The 20,121-nt window shown below is 48.8% G+C and overlaps 9 protein-coding genes across 9 annotated transcripts; 2 read left to right on the forward strand and 7 right to left on the reverse strand.

The window, feature by feature from the left end:
* Positions 1-733: 733 nt before the first annotated feature.
* On the reverse strand, positions 734-1,469 carry N7519_008342 (F1F0 ATP synthase subunit d; the record flags this gene model as incomplete). The annotated part of the gene is made up of 4 exons (XM_057295118.1): positions 734-763; positions 831-917; positions 979-1,374; positions 1,461-1,469. 4 exons carry the CDS (start codon positions 1,467-1,469, stop codon positions 734-736), a joined length of 522 nt encoding a protein of 173 aa, XP_057143000.1.
* Positions 1,470-1,841: 372 nt separating this feature from the next.
* N7519_008343 (nascent polypeptide-associated complex subunit alpha) lies at positions 1,842-2,661 on the reverse strand (the record flags this gene model as incomplete). Its single annotated transcript, XM_057295119.1, has 3 exons — positions 1,842-2,166; positions 2,227-2,285; positions 2,434-2,661. 3 exons carry the CDS (start codon positions 2,659-2,661, stop codon positions 1,842-1,844), a joined length of 612 nt encoding a protein of 203 aa, XP_057143001.1.
* A 736-nt stretch (positions 2,662-3,397) lies between these two features.
* Positions 3,398-4,227, reverse strand: N7519_008344 (60S ribosomal protein eL14; the record flags this gene model as incomplete). The annotated part of the gene is made up of 4 exons (XM_057295120.1): positions 3,398-3,454; positions 3,566-3,829; positions 3,939-4,073; positions 4,132-4,227. 4 exons carry the CDS (start codon positions 4,225-4,227, stop codon positions 3,398-3,400), a joined length of 552 nt encoding a protein of 183 aa, XP_057143002.1.
* Positions 4,228-5,256: 1,029 nt separating this feature from the next.
* Positions 5,257-6,451, reverse strand: N7519_008345 (protein transporter YIF1; the record flags this gene model as incomplete). Its single annotated transcript, XM_057295121.1, has 4 exons — positions 5,257-5,463; positions 5,530-6,090; positions 6,151-6,342; positions 6,374-6,451. The coding sequence occupies 4 exons, from the start codon at positions 6,449-6,451 to the stop codon at positions 5,257-5,259; spliced, it is 1,038 nt and encodes a 345-aa protein (XP_057143003.1).
* A 270-nt stretch (positions 6,452-6,721) lies between these two features.
* N7519_008346 (signal recognition particle receptor subunit alpha) lies at positions 6,722-8,766 on the forward strand (the record flags this gene model as incomplete). Its single annotated transcript, XM_057295122.1, has 3 exons — positions 6,722-6,946; positions 7,005-7,287; positions 7,337-8,766. The coding sequence occupies 3 exons, from the start codon at positions 6,722-6,724 to the stop codon at positions 8,764-8,766; spliced, it is 1,938 nt and encodes a 645-aa protein (XP_057143004.1).
* A 2,001-nt stretch (positions 8,767-10,767) lies between these two features.
* On the reverse strand, positions 10,768-12,546 carry N7519_008347 (uncharacterized protein; the record flags this gene model as incomplete). Its single annotated transcript, XM_057295123.1, has 1 exon — positions 10,768-12,546. The coding sequence occupies one exon, from the start codon at positions 12,544-12,546 to the stop codon at positions 10,768-10,770; it is 1,779 nt and encodes a 592-aa protein (XP_057143005.1).
* Positions 12,547-13,325: 779 nt separating this feature from the next.
* N7519_008348 (cytochrome P450) lies at positions 13,326-14,721 on the reverse strand (the record flags this gene model as incomplete). The annotated part of the gene is made up of 2 exons (XM_057295124.1): positions 13,326-14,232; positions 14,288-14,721. The coding sequence occupies 2 exons, from the start codon at positions 14,719-14,721 to the stop codon at positions 13,326-13,328; spliced, it is 1,341 nt and encodes a 446-aa protein (XP_057143006.1).
* Positions 14,722-15,980: 1,259 nt separating this feature from the next.
* Positions 15,981-17,754, forward strand: N7519_008349 (cytochrome P450; the record flags this gene model as incomplete). The annotated part of the gene is made up of 3 exons (XM_057295125.1): positions 15,981-16,188; positions 16,331-16,566; positions 16,639-17,754. The coding sequence occupies 3 exons, from the start codon at positions 15,981-15,983 to the stop codon at positions 17,752-17,754; spliced, it is 1,560 nt and encodes a 519-aa protein (XP_057143007.1).
* Positions 17,755-18,183: 429 nt separating this feature from the next.
* N7519_008350 (uncharacterized protein) lies at positions 18,184-19,798 on the reverse strand (the record flags this gene model as incomplete). Its single annotated transcript, XM_057295126.1, has 3 exons — positions 18,184-18,340; positions 18,398-18,805; positions 18,861-19,798. The coding sequence occupies 3 exons, from the start codon at positions 19,796-19,798 to the stop codon at positions 18,184-18,186; spliced, it is 1,503 nt and encodes a 500-aa protein (XP_057143008.1).
* Positions 19,799-20,121: the final 323 nt, after the last annotated feature.

Below are 20,121 nucleotides of genomic sequence, written 5' to 3' on the forward strand. Positions count from 1 at the left end.
CCAGGGAGGAGGAAGAGCAGAGACGGATATGGGTTATCTCAATGGAAAACACAGTCCATATGGTATCGACTGCAGACTTCGCATAATGATGTCCCATATAGCCCCTCGTGACTTGTAAGAGAGGCACTTGACAGCGCTTCCAACGCAGTCTCCAATGGAAAGAAATGAAAGGAAAAAGCCCGGCCCATTGCTGAGGGGTAGGGGAAGTGGGTAAACTGAGGTGAGTTGCGTGTCTTGGCAAGGCCAGCTTGGGAGCTCCTCATCAAGCGAGATTATGTATTTGGCTTGATCGTCTTTACATCTAAACGGGTTGGGATATATTACTTGGTATTTCTTTGTCGGATTTTCAAAAAGAAACAATTCTTGCGTGGTACTCCACTATATATCCTGACTCGATCCCCATGTCCAGAGAGCTTGTCTGGAGATATATATCGGGCATACCAGATGTTCATTGGCCTTAATTTTCCCTAACCACAGCCCAATTTCGATTATTTGGTTGAATGTATTGCCGAGAGAAAGTACAAGACTACAGTAGAATCTACATTTGTATTGATGAACGCAGAAACGACAAATGTATTGTTTCTATACACATCCCAACTGCCCCACCACACTATCGGAGGTATCTGACCACACACTGGCTGAATAGCCATATCCTTGGCTCCAAAAGTCATGATCACGTAGTGTGATGGAGCGAGGAATAAAAAGGCGGATTTGAGGCCACAAGAGTCCACGCTTAGACGGCGGACAGATCGCCGAAGCGCTCCTACAAAAAGGAATCGTATAAGTACCGAAGCAGACGCAGTGAGCTTGGCAAGACAGTCAACACATACCTTGTAGCCAGGGGGCATCCACTTGCCCTTGGAGACGAGGGAAGCGGTCTTCTCGTCGATCTCGGGCTGGGCGGAGGCAACCTCGTCCTAAAAAGCAGTCATGTAAGTAACGATTCCAACTCCGCGGTCTGCAGCAGCTAATACGTACGACAGTGAGGTCCTCGAAGGGACGGGCGGTCTCGATGTTCTCCAGGGTCTTCTGCAGGTTCTGCAGCTCGGCCTCAACCTTACCCTTGGTAGCCTCAGCGTTCTGAACAGCCTGGGCCTCGAAGGCGTCGATGGCCTTCAGCTGGCGGTTGACATCGTAGGTAGCGGGCTTGAAGGTCTTGAAGTGGTTCTCGAGCTCGTCGACGATGGCCTTGTTCTTCAGGATGCCGCGGTAGTGGCTGAAGTCAACGGTCTGGTCCTGCTCAGACAGGACCTGGACCTTGCGGCGAGCATCGTCGTTGCGCTTCTTGAAAGCTTGGAGGGAGGCGGCGGTCTGGCCGCGGAGGCCGAGGGAGGTCGACACCTTGGCCCAGTCGATCTTGAGAGCGGCGCTGCGCTGTTTTCGGGTGAAGGGAGTTAGCGGGAGTCTTCCGGGCAGGTCGACAAGGGTTTGTCATAACTAGGATCAGAAGCAGAACATACAGCAGCCATTGTGACGGGTATGATAGAGGGTTGGGGGTGGAGAGAAGAGAGGGGAGATCAATGTGCAGGGAGGTGCCGAACGAGGAGCGACCCGGAAGGTTTGGATTGTTCGGATCACGTGACATCCATTCCGAAATCCACCGTGGATTATACAGCCACGAGACAAATCTATAGAGCGATCGTGTTGATTCTTGTAAATAACTTATGGACTGGATTTAATTCCATATCATTACGAAGCTTATATATTGACTGGTTGACTCAACCACTGGGTTCAATTGTTTTTTGGGCTAAATTGTGTACACTATGGGCGCCAACATGCCAGATATCTCGATCTGGTATCATAACCCAAGTCCCTCATAGAACCTTAAATACGGTCACTCATTATATGCTGAGAGCCATGATAGAGTTAACGATATCGTTGTCGTTCTCCCGGAGAGCCTTGACGGCCTTCTTGCGGGAGACGTTTGCTTGTGCCATAACCAGCTCGATATCCTTGGACTCAAGGTTGGACTCGTCAACCTCCTCACCATCATCCTCCTCATCCTCCTTCTTATCCTCAGCCTCGGGGGCCTTGGCCTTGCCGAGAACCTCCTCCTCGTGGTCGTGACCGGCGTGGTCGCCAGTGGCCTCGGAGGCAGCGAGCTGCTGGGCGGCGGAAGCCTGGGCCTGGGAGTTCAGGTCCTCAATCTTGGCCTCACCGAAGATGCTAGAAGTGTGTCAGTAAATGTCGTCCACATAAGAGTGGCTGCAATTGGGTTCCACATACATCCAGCAGTTGCTGTTAGGGGAACGGTAAACCTCGGGCTGGTTGACAACGAAGAGGATCTTAAATTCCAGCAAGTTAGCATCTCCACATTGAGAATATATCAAGAAAGTTTATCCCGTTGGCAGCCAGTGTTGCGGTTGATATCCGCAATTACATTGCACTTGGCGGGGTAGAAATTCTCATGACGGTCGCATCGGGATCACATACGTTCTTGGGGCGGCGGAGAGTGACACGGGTGATGCCAGGGACGAGCTTCAGGCCGAGCTTGCCAATGGCCTTGCGGGCCTTCTTCTCACCACGGGAGTGGACAGCGACGGAGGCACCGGCAGGAATGTTGGGCTCATCGCCAGCCTCGGAGCCAGACTCAGAGGAGCTCTCCTCGACGGTCTTGGAGACCTCGTCATCGTGGATTTCTTCAACGCGGGGATCAGCCATTTTTGCGATGTAAAGGTGCCTAAAAGGAATCCAAATAAAATCGTTGATTAGTTGGGTTGTTTCGTTCGGCAATGGGTGTCAGGGCTGGTTGAATGGTGTGAGAGCGGGCATAGTGGGAGAGATTGGAGAGAGATTGGTCAACCCCCCACGAATCGCACAACACTCGGGAAAGGGCGGAATTTGATGTTGAAAAGGCGAGAATTCAGTCGACTAGATACTCATACATACCTGAGAGGTAAATATGAAGCTGTTGTGAGTGGGGATGGATTTTGTTGAAGTTGAAGGTGCGTAGCTGTGCGCCAGACCGAACCCGAAAATCATTAGCGAGCGCCCACCCCCAGACTGCCCGCCTTGCACACATTGCCCTATATGGAACTACATCACCAATTCTAAACTAGATTGGCTAATAATTTATAGATCTCATCTAGATCAAAATATATAAATATAAATAATACAGTTAATACAGTTTCCAGGTCATTATTTACGTATCTGCTCGTTCTATTCTTTTTGTAGAGCCAGATATTCAATATATTCCCGTTTTGGGGGATATAAAAATGAGTCCAGAGCCGGAGGAAAACCAAATGACAAAAGGCCCCTTTGCCGGGATATCAAGGATTTTGAATCATTTTTGCTGTTCATTGATAATGCATACAGCGATTTTGCCAGAGTATTACCAGCAACGGAAACCCTTCCAGGACACCTCCTTCAAACCCATGCACCGAAACCTCGTAATCATTTATGACTTGTTGGCAGCGCGAGCCTTGGCGTGGGACTTCTGGACCTCGTAGCGAGCCTGGAATTGAATGTGTTAGTTGAACTGTTTGTAATTCCCCAGATTATCCGATCGGGGTGGGCCCAGGCGCATTATGCCAGAACGAATCCACCTTCCGATATTTCGACGTACCTGCTTGCGGAGGCGCAGAACCTTGAAGCGCTCGAAGTCGGACAGGTTCTTGCGGCGCTCGGAGCGCTCGGAGCGCTGAGCGAAGGAGCTCTTGGCCCACTTGCCATCAATCTCGTTCTTAGCCCAAAGCTTCTTCACGGGACCGGTACCGGCAGCACGGGGGAGCTGGGGAATGGTGAAGTGAGTGAGGGTGGCGTGGGCGAGAGGGAGAACGTGACGGGGCACGATCTTCTGCTCCTCGGTGGAGGGACCGTCGACCAGGACCTGAACAAACAATCGCAAGTCAATACAACATTTCCAACTTAAACATCTCCGAAAATCCGATTCTCCAAATTCGACACGATTTCCGGATTCAAAGGGCGATTTCACATACACGGCGGTGGTCCACGATCTCAACGATGGCAGCAAGCTTGCCTTCGAAGGGGCCGCTGCGGATCAGCACAAGGCGGCCAACCTCAACCAGCTTCCACGAAGAGACCTTGACATCGATATCGGCCATGGCGAAATTCTGCGAGACGAAAAATTCAGCGTCGCGGTTCTGTAATATTTGTAGATTGCACACTCACGGTCGACAGGGGGGTATAAGTCGAGAAGGGGTTGTCGAAAGAGTTCAATTGTCCAAGAGTTGTCTCGAAATTCGGATGTGCCCACACTCGCAACATTCTCGCTTAACCGACCACTTGCAGGTCTAGGGCTCTGATTACCTCAGCAACCGCATTAACCATTATCCGATCCCATGCATTTATCTCGGTTTTTTTCGCCGCAGAACCTTTGTTGATCTCTTCAAGCTCCCCAGCTTTGCAAGCTTAAGACTTTGATGACAAGTCTGCATTTGCTTCAGTTTCGACAACTGCTCACATGTAGCATTTACTAAGGTATGCTCAATTCCTTTTTCCCCCAGTCATCTTCCCCTCTTTCCTCATATGATGTCGTAATTTGCGATTGACCCAGTGTCTGTGAGGCCCTCGCCGGGGCACTCTATACAGCACTGTCGGATGATATTCAATTTCTTACATATTCTGATATGGATTATAACCCTCATGTTATGCTGTCAATGCTTCTGAGAGACATCGCTCTGACAGTTTGAAGATTTTTAGGATATCGACTTGGTCCTTAAGGACAACATCGCAGCTCTCCATCTTTTCGCAGGGTACGTTCAGATCATCCCCTCCTCAACACCCCCAAGGTCCGATGATTAGAAACTTTTATCACGCCTAGATAGTAATTGAGCTTCTGGCTGTGAAATTACCTTAACTACCAAGATCTCTGAGAACCTTATCACCTTGCACATTATTGCTTGTTATGTTGGTTGTGACTCGTCGCTAACCTTCAAAAGAGTATAGGATACCCTGTGTCAGATTGGTAGCTCGCTGTCTTTATATAGCCACTGAAATGCAACCTATTCTAGAAAGAACTTCTCTCCTTCTGTAGCTTAGATTTGTACTCCTGTGCCTCCACTCGACCTAGCCTAATCATCTTAATCCAGTTGTATTGTACGTCTACAGACATATTGGTACAAATGCGAATATTTTTTGATTACAATAAGTCGTGCTATATCGTTACCTCGGCCGTGCAATGCCCAAAGACCCAGAGCAAGCCACTTGTCCCTTCATGCTATGCCTTCCTACCAACCTAGTCTATCTCTCCCAAATAGAAAAGAGCAAATCTTCCTTGCTCCTCTGCGTACATAATTATGACGATGCGGAGCCGGCAGATGCCGCGGAGGACGGTCCTTCGCGACTGAGCACCCACATGAAAACGAACTGAACCGCGTAGGAGTATACGAACAAGAACTGACCGCGTCGGTTGCGCTGCGACCGAGCCACGGCCTGCATCGAACCGGCATGCATGGCGGAGTCGGTCGAATCTGGGAGCAACACGTATTTCAGCGAGCGAAGCTAGAGTTTAAATATTAGCAACTGCTGAGCACGCTGGAAAGCTATATAAATGTCGTCATCACTCACCAGGAAGAACGCATTGGCCAAAAATGTGTACGCGAACACCGTCCAGCCAACCCAGCCCCTAGTCCCTTGTCCGGGGTTGAAGATCTCAGACGCCACCATAGTGACGATGATTCCAACGAACTTGTAGCCCGAGTACGCCACCAGATCCAGCAGTTGTGAGTCATTGTTGATGCTCAAAATGTACGTCGCCAGCTTCAAGCATAGGATCTCGAAGGCAATGACTGCAATGGCCGTGGTGGTGATCGAACCCAGAAGCTCCGGGTGGAAATCACCCCGGAATCCAGCCAGTAACACCGACAGCAGAATATATGTGACCAGGGCCATGACGGGAATATACATGTCCGGCGAGTTCAGGTCGTCGCGAGGAGGCAGAAACATGGATGAGTATTGTTGCTGCATGATTTGACCATTTGGTCCAGAGGTTGGAGCCATCCGGGCTTGCTGTCGGGACCAGGGTTTGTGTCGCCAGGGGAAGAGGACAAGGATCAGCTTGTTCAGGACGTAGGAGTTGGAGACGTTAAAGTAGTGCTTGAGAGCGGGTATAGAGACATAGCGATTGAACTGTAGATTATCTCCAAGTTAGCTATAAGCAGTAAATAAAGATATGTCAACGGTCCTTACATTATTTTCCATGTACTCCTGCCCAGCCGCCATTGCGCTTTTGCCGACCTGGAAGCCCATCTGCGCCGTGGGATCGTTCATGAACCCACCGAATCCAGGAGCACCAGGGGCATAGCTTCCACTGCCACCCTGAGCTGGTGACGGTTGGTACGGGTTACCGCCATATCCAGCACTCGGGGGGTTGTTGGGGAGCTGGTGGTGGAGGTGAGCGCATCATAGGGACGGTCGAGACATGTTGCGGGACGGGGTGGTGAAGGGGCGGCGATTGCGCGGGTGGCGGAGCGAAAGAGCCCCGATACATAGTCAACTAGGTAGAAAAACGAAGATAAAAGGATAAGGAGCGTGGAATTCTGGCGAACGTGTCGTCCGGATCGTGTGACTGGGGTTTGGGGAAGAAGCGAGGTTGATAGCGGATGAAAGTGTTTATACGTGGCTGAAGATCCAATCCGCTTCCGAGCTCCCCAACTTCGCCCCGTTCCGCCACCAACAGTCACACCAGGCCCTTTTTTTTACCTCCCACATTGATTATCTGCTTCTCACATTCCAAAATCGATTATCGGAGATACTCAGAATGTTGGAGGCTTTTGAGATTTTGACGACCTCGGGCGTGGTGCTCTGGTCTAAGGCGTACGCTCCAGTGGGCGCACATGTCATCAACAGCCTGATCAACGACGTCTTTATTGAGGAGAAAGTTGTGCCACAGAATGCGACAGCTGGCGGAGTCTCGCCTGCGTATAAGAAGGAGAAATACACACTAAAATGGAAGAGAGTCAAGGAATTCGATTTGATCTTCGTGGTATGTCTGTCGCATGGGTATGCGCCTCGCTGCTTCGACTAACTCTGAGTTTATGCAGGCCGTCTACCAATCGCTACTCCACCTTGGCTGGATCGACAAACTTCTTGAGAACATTTCGACAATTTTCATCGATCTCTATAAGGACCAGGTGAAGGGAAACCGCGTGCGAATCCAGACCTATCGGTTCGATCAATACTTTGAACAGCAAGTTCGGGAGCTTGAAGACAATACTGGTGGCTTTGTAGAGGAACATGTGCCGGAGACAGGCGAAAAGAAAGACCCGCTTGTTTCGTCGGACAATGGTGGCCCCCCGCCGCCACCGGTGCCTGGCCTGGTGAAAGGTACGGAATGACAACTCCCGGTTTCAAGCGTGTGCTGACCATCCCAAAGCGCAGCCTAGGGCTGCGCTAGCCGGGGCGACCTCTGATGAGGGCACGCCACCAGCTACACCAGAAATTTCTAGATCTTCGACCCCTCAGGGTCATCTTCTTACCGCGAAAGCCGGACCTGGAGGTCGTGGTTCCCGACGGTCCCGCAAGGCTGCCAATTCGAGCGCCAACGCGTCGTCTGGCGATGAAGTCCGGAAGGGAAAGTCTGCCAAGACCCCTGTGAAGAAGATGCGCAGATGGGATGCCAGTGGGATGGCAGATGAGGATGATGGAGAGATCCTCGATTATTCTGCCCCCGAAAGAGAGGCTGCCGCTCCAGCGGTGGAGGCTGTCTCCGAGGATGATTGGGGTCGTCGAACTGGTAAAGGCCAATTCGTGCTGAAGGAGTTGGGCGAGGAAGTTCAATCCATCTTGGACCAAGCTGATGCGGAAAAGTCCAAGGGCACTGCTTCTTCGGGTGTGGTTGGCTCCGGGTTCAACGCAATTGGGGGCTTCTTCCGCAACATTGTGGGCGGAAAGGTTCTGACAGAATCTGATCTCGAGAAGCCTCTCAAGGCTATGGAAGACCACCTTTTGAAGAAGAACGTCGCCCGTGAAGCTGCTGTCCGCCTCTGTGAGGGAGTTAAACGTGAGATGATTGGGAAGAAGACTGGCAACTTCCAGAGTACTGATGCCGCATTGCATGTGGCTATGGAATCCTCGCTGCGGAAGATCCTGACGCCGACTTCTTCTTTGGATTTGCTCCGCGAGATCAACGCTGTAGTAGCTCCCACCACTAAGCAGCAGGCGCCTCGCCCATACGTCATGTCTATCGTTGGTGTCAACGGCGTTGGAAAGTCGACCAACCTGAGCAAGATCTGCTACTTCTTGCTTCAAAACAAGTACCGTGTTCTCATCGCAGCATGCGATACTTTCCGCTCGGGTGCCGTGGAGCAGCTGCGCGTGCATGCTGACCGCTTGAAGGAACTGAGCGTCCGCGAGAATGCAGGCGATGTGGAGATCTACCAGAAGGGCTATGGCAAGGATGCAGCCAATGTTGCCAAGGATGCGGTTGACTATGCTGCCGCGAATAAGTTTGATGTCGTCCTGATCGACACTGCCGGTCGTCGGCATAACGACCAGCGGCTGATGTCCTCGCTTGAGAAGTTCGCCAAGTTTGCTAACCCAGACAAGATTTTCATGGTTGGCGAGGCTCTGGTCGGCACGGACAGTGTCATGCAGGCCCGCAACTTTAACCAGGCATTTGGCACTGGCAGGAACTTGGACGGCTTCATTATCAGTAAATGTGACACCGTCGGTGACATGGTGGGCACACTGGTCAGCATGGTCCATGCTACGGGTATTCCCATAGTTTTCCTGGGCGTTGGACAACATTATGGAGATCTTCGAGGGCTCAGTGTTCCCTGGGCTGTTAGTCTGCTGATGAAGTAGGGACAACTTAGTTTGATATTTTCTTAATGTACACTTTATATGAATCCTTTGCTTGCTACAGTTGTTGCTTGTAGTCAGGTTGCGATAGTCTCTTATAATGGATCCCTTGTGAAATACAGAACCCCGTTTATCCAGTCACGCATATAATTCATTTCCCGCGCTAATTCAACATAACTAGATCCTTCATAGTCTTGTTGAGGTCGTTTGTGAATAGATGTGCTTTACTTGGATATGCTGTCCTGACCAGAGACCTGTTTGGCCTGACCTCGGCGGCCACCACTGAAATAAATAGCTACCTCTACCTAGTAGCTACCAGACTGCCAAATTCTGAGGTTTGTATTTACTGGTACTGTTGTCTCATTTTAGTACTCCAGCGGTATCTATCTCCCAATCTTGCCTCCACAATAGTACACGCTTCCTATCTATATGCAGTTCCTCCATGCATCCAGGACCATTGGACGATATCTTTAAACGATATCCTTAAACATCTGTTCCACATATTCATAATCATACCGTGATGATACCGACTTTTTCAGCAGCCACCCCCAGAAACTAAAATCGCCACACCACCCACCACCAGTCTAACCTAACCATATCTCCCTCCCTCCAACAATAGAGCAAAAAGAAAGCGAAGAAGCAAAAAGATGTGACCGACGCAGGGATCGAACCTGCAATCTCTTGATTCGTAGTCAAGCGCCTTGCCATTGGGCCAGCCGGCCTGCTTTATTGGAATATTCGGTCAGGTTTTTGATATATGGGGCAGCAGAGTTTTTAGGGCAGGGCCCCACTTTTAAATGTTCGCAACGGGGTTTTCATGCCGTGTTCAGAAGCCATTCTTTCCATCAACCATGGGTATATCGCATCAGTTTGAACAATTTTAGAGTAATTATAGCCAAACAAAGGTGATTAGCAAAAAATAAAGACCAAAATATGTGCCAAGGTGGGCGAAACAAGTGCAAAAAGAAATCTCTCCCTCGGGGAATCGAACCCCGGTCTCCCGCGCTTATCGGTGTTAATGACAAGCGGAAATCATCACCACTAGACCAAGGAAGATGTGATGGCTGAGTTACTGCTCGGCCACTTGGCTGGTTGATGGAATGTTGAGCATGTTGTGGCTCTATACGGGATGGGAAAGAACTTGGACACTTGGGGACGCTTCATTCCGATACTTATCCCAAATCTTGGTGATACAGCGTTTTTCCCTTTCCATGTCCTATTCTTTTTGCTAAAAGTGTCTCTCATACTTAAAATTAGACAGTCTCAACCGCTAGCACGGCCGTGTAGGCATTGAAGACATTGGCGAGCAGTATGAATATTGTGAATATACTTGAACAACAATGCCTTTGAAGAATATCCGAATAATGCCATGGCAGCCGTCAATAATCGGACAACATTCGAAACGTGTCAATGACTTGGGCCCAATCCGAGCCTTCTTCCGAAGACATCGCTAGAGATATAGACGCGAGTAAGATGTTAACGATATATATATATATATATGTAGCAGGATATACCGGATCTCAGTTTATCTCAGCTGTAACGACGCTGGATGTGGACATTATGACATTCCAATAGTTTGCGTGAAGGTATGTAGCTACCTAGGAAGTTTTGATTCAATCTAACTAAGCCGGTTACAGTTGTCTAAAAGCTTCAAGGAAGGGAGGGAGTTGGCAGGATCGTGCGTAAATAAAAGAAGTACTGTTGGAATGTTACTGCATCCCAGGATTGAATCTTGGGAAGAGGTAAAACGTAGTGGTTGAACGACAATGCATTTTACACCAAGTCATTGGCGCAGAGAAATGCCATAATCTGCCCTTAAATATAAATATCGAAGATCCTCTATCACGGACTTACATGTTTTCACATGATTGTACTAGTAAAACTATTTATCCTAACACCCTCTCCCTCACCTCCTCTCGTAATAACTTGAAGTTCATATCCAACACTACCTACATACAGATGGGCCCGATCCTATGTTCGCTGCCTTAATATAATTGTTGAGTTTCATTTTCGACTAGTCAATCGCATGCCCACGCCTCCCGTTTTGTCTGCATCATATATGCCGTCCATGATCAAAGTCATTTTTGGAACACTATTGTTCAGCAGTTTATCCAATCTCTGCTCAACTTCTCTTGGCTTCTCCCCAATGAGCGGCACAGCATCTATGCGGTGGCGCTGCAGCAGTTTTAACATGACCGCGACAAACTCAACCTGGCCCATCTTTTGTCCTGGACAGACACGCGGTCCATGACCCCAGGGAAGGAAACACCCCTTTGGCGGTTGATATATAGGGCGTGCAGACCCAAGGGGATTGATCCAGCGAGAAGGGCGGAAAGTGGACTCGTCAGGGAGTTCATTGTTATCGGTATGGACCCATGATGGGTCAGAGGACCGGTTAACATCGGGCCACACGTCTGGATCAAGATGCAGTGCGATGTGATTTATAATCACGGACGACTTGGCTGGAAGGGAAATCATGCCCTCGGATGTCATCAACTCTTGAGGTGTCTCGTTTGTTCTAAGGACGTGAACAACAGGAGTGTACAGACGCAATGTTTCTAGCATAACTGCCATGATACGCGTTGCCCTTGGAAAGACAGAGGAATACTCTGGAGCTTCTGACACGTCTGTAGGCATCAAGAAATCAACCTCGTCGAATAGCCATTCCTGCCATCTCGGATACCTTGCAAGCAAAACTATGGCATAGGAGAGGGTGTTTGCTGTTGTTTCAAACCCCGCTGCCGTGAAAAGTAAGAGGTTGCCATTCAACTCTTCTTTGCTAAGGGATTTTGCCTCATTATCTTGCTCCTCTGTTGCTTGAAGCAACTGGCTCATAATATTGCTTTGTCCTGATGAGGTCTTCTTGTTCCAAATGCGTTGACGCTCTTGGTTGAGAAGGATTTCTGTGTGCATAGGGAACTCGCGTTTGGCAATGCCTAGCTGCTTCAACTTCCGGTACCCGGGGAGCCAGGACGGCCAATTTAAAAGTATGTCAGTTGGGATAATTATCGGCCCAGTGACAGATTCCATGACAACTTTGCAGGCTTCAATATATGTCATCTTGAAACCCGACCTAGGTCTCTCGGCGTCTTTGCTCTTCCATGGGGCCTTTACACCCATACCAGCCTCACTTAGTACATGGATAGTGATTTGCTTAATCATATCGAACATTACTGTCGACTCAGCAGAGCCTTTTTCTCTGTCGGACCCAATGAAAAGAAGCTCATCTAGCATGCCCGTGGTCTGACATACGGTTGAATCGAAGATGGTCTTAGAGATGCGCTCGTTGATTACGCTTGCAACAACCTTGCGCTGCTTCGCCCATCTCTCTCCATTCGTTGTGAGAACATTATGTCCAAACTGACCTAGGAGCAGTCCAGTAAGCGGTGGCATTTTGAAATCATTTGTTCGTTGCAGCACCTCAGTAGCGACGATTGGGTCGGCGGTGTGGAGCTCTAGAGGCCCGCAACTGGCAACCAAGAACGATTTTTGATTTCCTTGGGGGGCCGCATATTCCTCGAAGGGGCGGCGCTTCTCGTAGAATTCCCAGCCATAGATCGTCAGCGTGAGACGTTTCCATATCTGCGCTGGAAGAATGCGCTTCAACCATGGCCGCAAAGGGACGGACGTCAATAGCCAGATGATGTTGCTTGGATCTATTGGATACACTAAGAAAGGTAGGCCGATGGATTTGGCGGCGTTGACGTTGCGAAATAGCCGGTACGCGAAGTTTGTGAGGTACAGTACCACAAGCGCGCCGACAATTCCAACTCCAAACGACATTTTCTCGTTGGGTTGGGATGACAGATTCCAGGTCAGTGCGCTAGCGTAGACGGTGCAAGGTAATAACCAATTTGCGCTAACAGAAGGTCTTCGAGGCGAAGGAAGAAATTATAGCTGATTGGTAAACATAAGCCAGGTCCAAGTACAGTCAGATTACCGGAGTATGCCGTTAAAAGGAATACTTTACCTAGGTACGTTTGACGATATCCGCAATTCTGTACATGTGAAGCCCTGGAAATGATATGTAATGAGTTGTATTTCCGGTAATGGACTGCTATTGGACACGGCCCCTGGTGGAGTGGGTCTTACAGTATTTTTCACATCTGACTTTTCCCCAGGTGGGTCCATATGCGGACCGGCCCCATCCACCTCGATCCGCAATGTAACGTCGGGCCCCACCCAAAACTAACTCAACACATTCGGAAAAACAGGTCAAATCGCTAAGTACGGAGTAAAGTAACATTGTATCATAATAAGCAGAAGACAGACCTCCAGGGCTGTTAGCCTAACAGAGGGGCTATCAGATTGCCTATTTGGGCGCTTTAAGACATTCCTAGTCTTCCAGAATTATAGCGATCGACCATGGTAGCATTTCTGCTTGAAATGGGAAGCGTGTTTCAACGTTCTTCAACCAATTCTAGCAGGGTTCAGTATCTTCCCGAAGGCCGACATGACGTGGTACGGATCTCTTTGCCTTTCTAGTTCTACTATCCCGGCGCCTGAAGCGCTGGACTTTATGCAGGACGAATTGAGCCAACCTTCCATAAAGACTCCGTTTTCTACCACCCAGGCCTCACGTTATCAAAATTAAGCTGCACTGCTCGAATTCCTTCGCGACGTCTCACAATGAACCTGGGATCTCGACTTAGAGCCGCCAGCCCCAACATAGTATCCTTTCGCGCGGGAAGGATCCCTCGCCCGAGAGCCTCGCCAGGTGTCGGCGTAAAGTTGAAGGCCAGGAGAGCCTTGGCCAATATTCCAAGTGTCAAATTCATACCAAGGTACCGCCCGGGGCACTGGTGCATGCCAGGGAGGCCGAAGACGTTGAGATGCTTGACAAGGTCTTGTCTAACTTCTCCATCCTTTTGGAGAAACCGACTGGGCCGGAATATCTCTGCGTCTTTTCCCCATATGTCTATGTTGAAATTGTGCAGATGAATTGGAGTCATAATAATCGAGCCCTTCCTAAGCTGATATTTGTTGTGGAAGACGCTATCCTCATGCACGCCACGTGCAACGGGAGAATCACCATATGTACGCAAAAGCTCGTACCATGTTGCCACTAGAAGTGGACAGGAGCATCGAATTTGGTCAACATCAGTGACCGGGTTGGGGGATGAAGCATCAACAATGGCTTCAATCTCAGCCAGCAATGACACCAATAGCTCTGAATCAGCCACAATTTCACAGAATGCCCATGTTATTATGTTAATGACATTGGACATCAGTCCGACAATTGCGACCAAATGGCAGTCGGTAAAACCCTCTCGAGGAATCTCGAGGGATTCGTAGAGAAAATCGAGCCGCTCAAAGAGCGTCACTCCCTGCTTTTCTTTCCTTCCGTAATTCCCATTTTCAACACATTGCTCGATCTTCTGACGAACGACTTTCCGGGCTGAACGGAGCTCAAATGGTACCAGCCACGGAATTGGATTGCGCAAGGCCTCCAGATTTTGAATGAAAAGTCTGTAGACAGACAGTGATTTAGTTATGCGATTTGGCAAGAATTCCGGGGAGTTACCTACCTGAGGTGATTGCGAAATTTGGCATCTTCGAAGGGGCCGTCTTCCCCCAAAACATAGCGCCCATCGAGCGAGAAAGGAAATCGAAAATCCAGGATCCAAGACCAATTTCAACTTCTGAATCGCATTCTGGAAAGGTCTCACACCAGTACGTCTCGATCGTTTGGTCCATCAGAGATGCATAATTCCGAAGACTCTGTAAGTTCCGAAGCTCGCCGTTAAACAACTTGGATAATTCCCGCTTGAAATCACCAGTATCGGGATCGGTAAGGAATTTCTGGCTTGCGGGTACAAGGCCCATAGCGGGCCCAACAGCAACATGGAAAACAGACATCAGGCTTAAATGGCGCATTCCCGAAAATTGTTTGATGCTAGCCGCGTCCAGCGGGTGAATCAAGTGCATGTCCATTCCAGGGAGTTTCAGAGTTTCCATCGACGAGCGTTGGGTCGAACTGAGAAACTTTCGTATAAGCCAAGTATATGATATATCGGAGGGGAAGATTGAGATACCATAGTGATGAGATGTACAAGTTAGAGCCTTTAGTTGCAATCCCAAAGATGTGACCAACGAAGGGAATCCAAGAGAAATGAACAGGCGGACATGAATAAGTGCTCGTCTTTGCCTTTGATGAGAGCCTATGACTTATTACAGCGTAAGCAAGCCATGCAAATAGCAAAGCCAACACAAGAATCTGAAGCATCATGCTCATGTAATTGTCGTGGGTTGCTCCGCAGGATGCTGGTTTTTCAATTGCACTTCATCCATAATCTGTCCTTTTGCTTACCGGGGAGAAGCGAAAAGTCCCGCTAGGTTACCTTGATACGAACAAGACAGCTGAGGTATTTTTTTGGGAGGGCTGTATCTTTTCCATTGCTCGAGACCTCGGGACGGCTCGGTGATTATGCCCAGGTGTTGTAGGAATCACACGTAAGCCGCTGTGTGGATGCCCGACTTTACGGTAGGATAATATAATAATGGGCGTGAGGGTGGTGAATGATATGCTAATTGGACTAAATGTGGATTTCTGACAGGAGGGACCCGCTATCTGGACTTTTTGATTCTTAACTAGGTCCGTTTGGCAAGGCTGACATGTGTGAGATCTGGTGAAAGACTATTCTAGACGCTCTCTGGCTAGAAGTAGACTCCATCACATGTATACATGTTATCTACGGATATCGGAAGAAATGACGGTTTATACGCTCTTTAGCCCCATTTGGCCCGAACGAAGCCGTTAGTTTGTAGTCGACCCCCCATGTACGGAGTAATAGTTTGAATTAAAGCATGCTAGGTTTGATGAAGTTTCAAGCGTACGGAATTTGACGAATTTTTGCTGAAGTCGAAACCGACCTTTCGAAATTACACCATCTCTAATGAGCGCTAGACGTTATACAGTATTTAACAGCGAATTGAATATGCAAGTTACTATCTGATTCTACAGCTAAATCAGGCTTACCTTCCATGAATACGAAAGCTTTGGTCTGACTGCGCCATATTATTTTTGACAGGACAGTATACGGCCCCCATGTAACAGCCATGGCAATGCCCCTCCAGCCCGCCTTGGATGGAAGTGTCAGAGGTTTTGCTTGAGATTTGGCGTCTTGAACGTTTGCCTGCCAGATTGAAGATTAAATATCTGCTTATTTCTCCATCCTCTTGGACTGGCTTACACTGTACAAATCCTAACAACCACCATGGCGTTTGCACTACTCTGCCTATCATTATTGACAACTATGACGCTTTATGAGTTGTCTCGCATTGTCTATAATCTTTTCTTCCATCCATTACGAAGATTCCCTGGGCCATGGATGGCTGGAGCCACCTCAAGTTGGAAAGCATATAAGGAAGTTATCAAACAGGAGACATTGGCTCAAGAGCTCTTTGTTCTGCATGAGAGATATGGTGAGATAAGCTTGGGACATACATTGAAGATTGCCTTTTAACATAAATTCCACCAGGTGACATTGTGCGTATCGCGCCGAACGAGGTAATTTGTCTCTATACCCCAGACCTATGAGTCTACACTTCCCCTATGAAATTTCAGTATCCTTAACATCGGTCTTTGCAAAGCTTCATTTCGGAAGTCCATCCGCATTCCATGATATCTACAACGGTAGCAAAAGATGGGACAAAGATCCGGGCCTCTACCGAACCCCCGGGGTCACAACCGGATCCTTTGTGTTTTTGAAATATGCCCAAGCGAAAGAACGACGGGATGTTCTTCTTCCCATCTTTTCCAAGAAAGCAATCAATAGCCTGGAGCATCTTGTTTGGCGAAACGTAAGTAGGGTGTTGCGTCTATGAATGTCCTTAGGAGTATTGATGCTAATCTTTCATCCCGTCAAATTATAGGCAACTCGCCTCGCATCCTCTATCACTAAAGCCAACGCAACTAAAAGCTCTATTGATCTCCTTTATGCCTTCCGATCCTATACTCTTGACACTATCATGTGCTTCACATTTGGCAACTGTGTGAATGCGATCGATGCGCCAGCGTTCAGTGACCCTTTGATCTTAGCTATGGACGCTAGCCTTCGCATGTTGCCACTTCTGAAAAACTTCCCGTTGATCCGGGATCTGGTTTTCGCCGTACCTCCGGCTCTAGTTATGCGCCTCGTTCCAAATGCTAAGAAGCTGGCGCCGCGCCTCTATCAAGTCCGCGATCTCATCCAGCAACAACTGCAGGTTGTGCTAAACTGTCCTTCGAAGCTTGATGAAGTGCCCCACCAGACTCTATTTCACCGTATGCTCGACCCTCAAGCCTACCGGAGGAAGGAGGTACCGGACCTGACAGCCCTACACGACGAAGGTTTCACCCTTATCTTTGCGGGTGCAAACACAGTGGCAGACACGCTACTCATGGGCCACTGGCATACCATGCAGAACCCAACCCTCCTAAAAAGACTGAGAAGTGAAATAATTACTATTTGGCCGGACCTGGAGAAGCAGCCCTCGCTAAATGATCTCGAGGCCCTTCCACTACTCACGGCAACCATCAAGGAATCTCTGCGTTTCATCCCATCGGGTGTATCATTAACGCGTGTCGTTCCTCCAGGAGGTGCCATGATATCGGGCCAGATGATCCCGGGGGGCACCACAGTCGGAATGGCGATCTTGCACGTGCATCAGTCCGCCGAAGTCTGGGGCAAGGATGCCCTCGATTTCCGACCGGAGCGGTGGCTGGAGGGGAGAGACCAGACCGATGCCGAGAATGAAACGGGTACCTCTAGATCTCAACACAAAAGCGACCTTGATCACTGGCTTGTGCCATTCAGTCGTGGCCCACGCATGTGTTTTGGCATGAACCTAGCCTGGGCAGAGATGTACATCGCTTTTGCGACCATGATCCGGCGCTTTGATATGACCATCGACGGAACGACGCCGGAAGATATGGAATGGCGAGAGTGCATTGCAGCCTATTATCCTAAGAGACACTTGCATGCGTGGTGCCGTCCGACCCAGACTTAGAAGACGAGATAGGGACACGGAGTTTGAGGCAGAAGAGCGACGTATACGTACTAGAATGAATAAAGTTTGATATTACTAGATATGCGTGGGTTATCAAGAGTCTTGGGATTTTATGTCAATTACATTCCAAAGTACTCGTATTCTCTCAATATATAGCTGCCATCTGCTATCACAAAAAGGGACGCTTGTGCAACCAGAGACAGATACAATGCCAGAGTATGCCCTGACAGGTAAACAAGTGTTATACATATATTTTTTCAAAACGATCGGAGTCATTGAACTGACATCTGTGGATAGGTGGCGAAACGAACGACTTCCCAAGAGCTCCGAAATTAGAGGGAAAAGAAGCGTTGGCCACTCTGCATGAACGGCACACCAACTAGATCACATACTCCAAATCTGTCAGTAATTTCCCACCATCTCGAACACCTATTTGAAACTTACAGGGATGAACAAGTAGGGTACTTCTTTCTCATAGCGCTTCCAGGCCTCGCCGTACTTTCTTCGGCATCGGTTGATATCCCTGTTGGTGCGGTGGATAATCATGACCATGAAGAAAATGAAATAGAACCAAAGGAATGGGCTCCTATTAGTAAGTAGTTAGTTATGTCAACCCATGACCTTTGTAGACAGGAAATCTTACTTGAAACCGGTAATCAGGCCCCATGACATAGAAAAGAACATGTCAGGTACATAGTTTGGCTTTCGAATGATTGCGAACCAGCCATCGACCATAATATGATCGCCTGTGTCTGTCTGGATTGTCTTGGGGTTCTCAATGGCTTGCCACGGCACTTGAGGGAACGTATTCCGCTTGATAAGCTGGCCCTTTTCCTTGTGACGGAAGGCGTTCTTCTGGCCATTCGCACTGTCCCACATCCAGTAGAAAAATACGTACAAGACAGAGAAAAATGCGAGGGCGTATCGGTTCCAGTGATACTCAGATGGGGGATGGTTGGCCAAGTAAAGCGCACAATGGCAATAAGTGAAAGGCACACCAGCCATATTCCAGAAGGTGAGCAGAAATCCAAGTTTTTCGAAATACATGTCCCTTTTCCAGCATCAGTTTAGCTGAAATATTAACGCAGGTATTCTCCTTGACTCACCAGCTTGTAATGATCATCTGTTCGGCTTTGGCACAAGCATTGGTATACAGGTAGTGCGCTCCGGCCAGGAAGACTACTTCGGCCGAGACATAGCCATATGTTTCGTACTGGCGAGCCGCCACGGAGCAGGTGATAAGGAACAGAATAAACCACGGGATTCTGACCTCGTAGAACATCTTGAAGTCCAAAATTCCAATACGGGGATTCAGTTCAGCACCCATGAAGAAATCATAAATGGGAGAACCCGATAGTCTGTGGGTTCGTCCACGCACTATAGCTTGGATGTAGACGATGAAGCTGTTCAGGAAGCCGGACAGAATAGAGACACTCATGATAGGACCAAATTCGTCAATCAGTGTGTACAAAGGAAACACGCCGGTAAAGTGCAAGGTGGCAGCAATGGCAAGCGTCGCGTAGAAGCTGCAATAAGCGGAGCAGTAGTAGGGAAGCCTCTTGCCGCCTTCGTGCCTCAGGGGCCGGCCGAAATTCAAAACTCCAGGCATATAGCAGTACATCAGTGCCTCCATGATGAAAAAGGTCCAGTAGATTGCCCATGCTTTGGCGGTGGGGTAGGCTCCCTCGTAAACCAGTTGGCAAAGGTGACGGCCAAAGTCAGCCCACGTCTGGTTGGACTCAGGCAAAGGAAGCATGCCATCATAGTAAGTTGCGCCAATCCACATATACCACATCAAGAGGGGAAAGCCTGTCATCAACAGTGTAGCGCCGACTGAGCCTCCAAACTCGAACTCGTCGGACGCGCCGTCTGTATATTTGGAGGCGGTCTTCGGTTCATTCTGCTTGACACCTTTGGCAGGTGGAGCAGCCGCCACGGGAATTCTCTGTGACACGGCCATTGCTAGCAATTGAGATGAGGAAGGATTCACAAATTCGTCGGAAAGATTACTTTCACGAGGGCCGATTCTTTTCAGGGGCATCATGTGACCTCGCGTGCAGGCACTTGAATGCAGGGATTGCTCAAAGCAACCTGCGAGGGTGTTTTAGGGTAATCTATCTTGGTAGTGAGAATTCACGAAACAATTCGTAGGCAGCAAAGCAATTACGGAGGACCCTATTTTGAGGCTGTATTTTCGAAGATCACCCAATTAAAACGGCAGGTACTACCATCACTGTGCTCCAGGGCTAGTGCAGGTTCATGGTCAGCAAGTACGGAGTAAATATTTTACACTAGTCTCACCAGTATTTAACTGTTACATTCGGTATTTGGCCCCCAGTCCCACAACTGCAACAGTATTACTGTAAT

This window comes from Penicillium mononematosum, assembly GCF_028829835.1.
Source record: "Penicillium mononematosum strain IBT 11891 chromosome Unknown utg000005l:1.0-9366267.0:1.0-9372171.0, whole genome shotgun sequence".
NCBI lineage: Eukaryota > Fungi > Ascomycota > Eurotiomycetes > Eurotiales > Aspergillaceae > Penicillium > Penicillium mononematosum.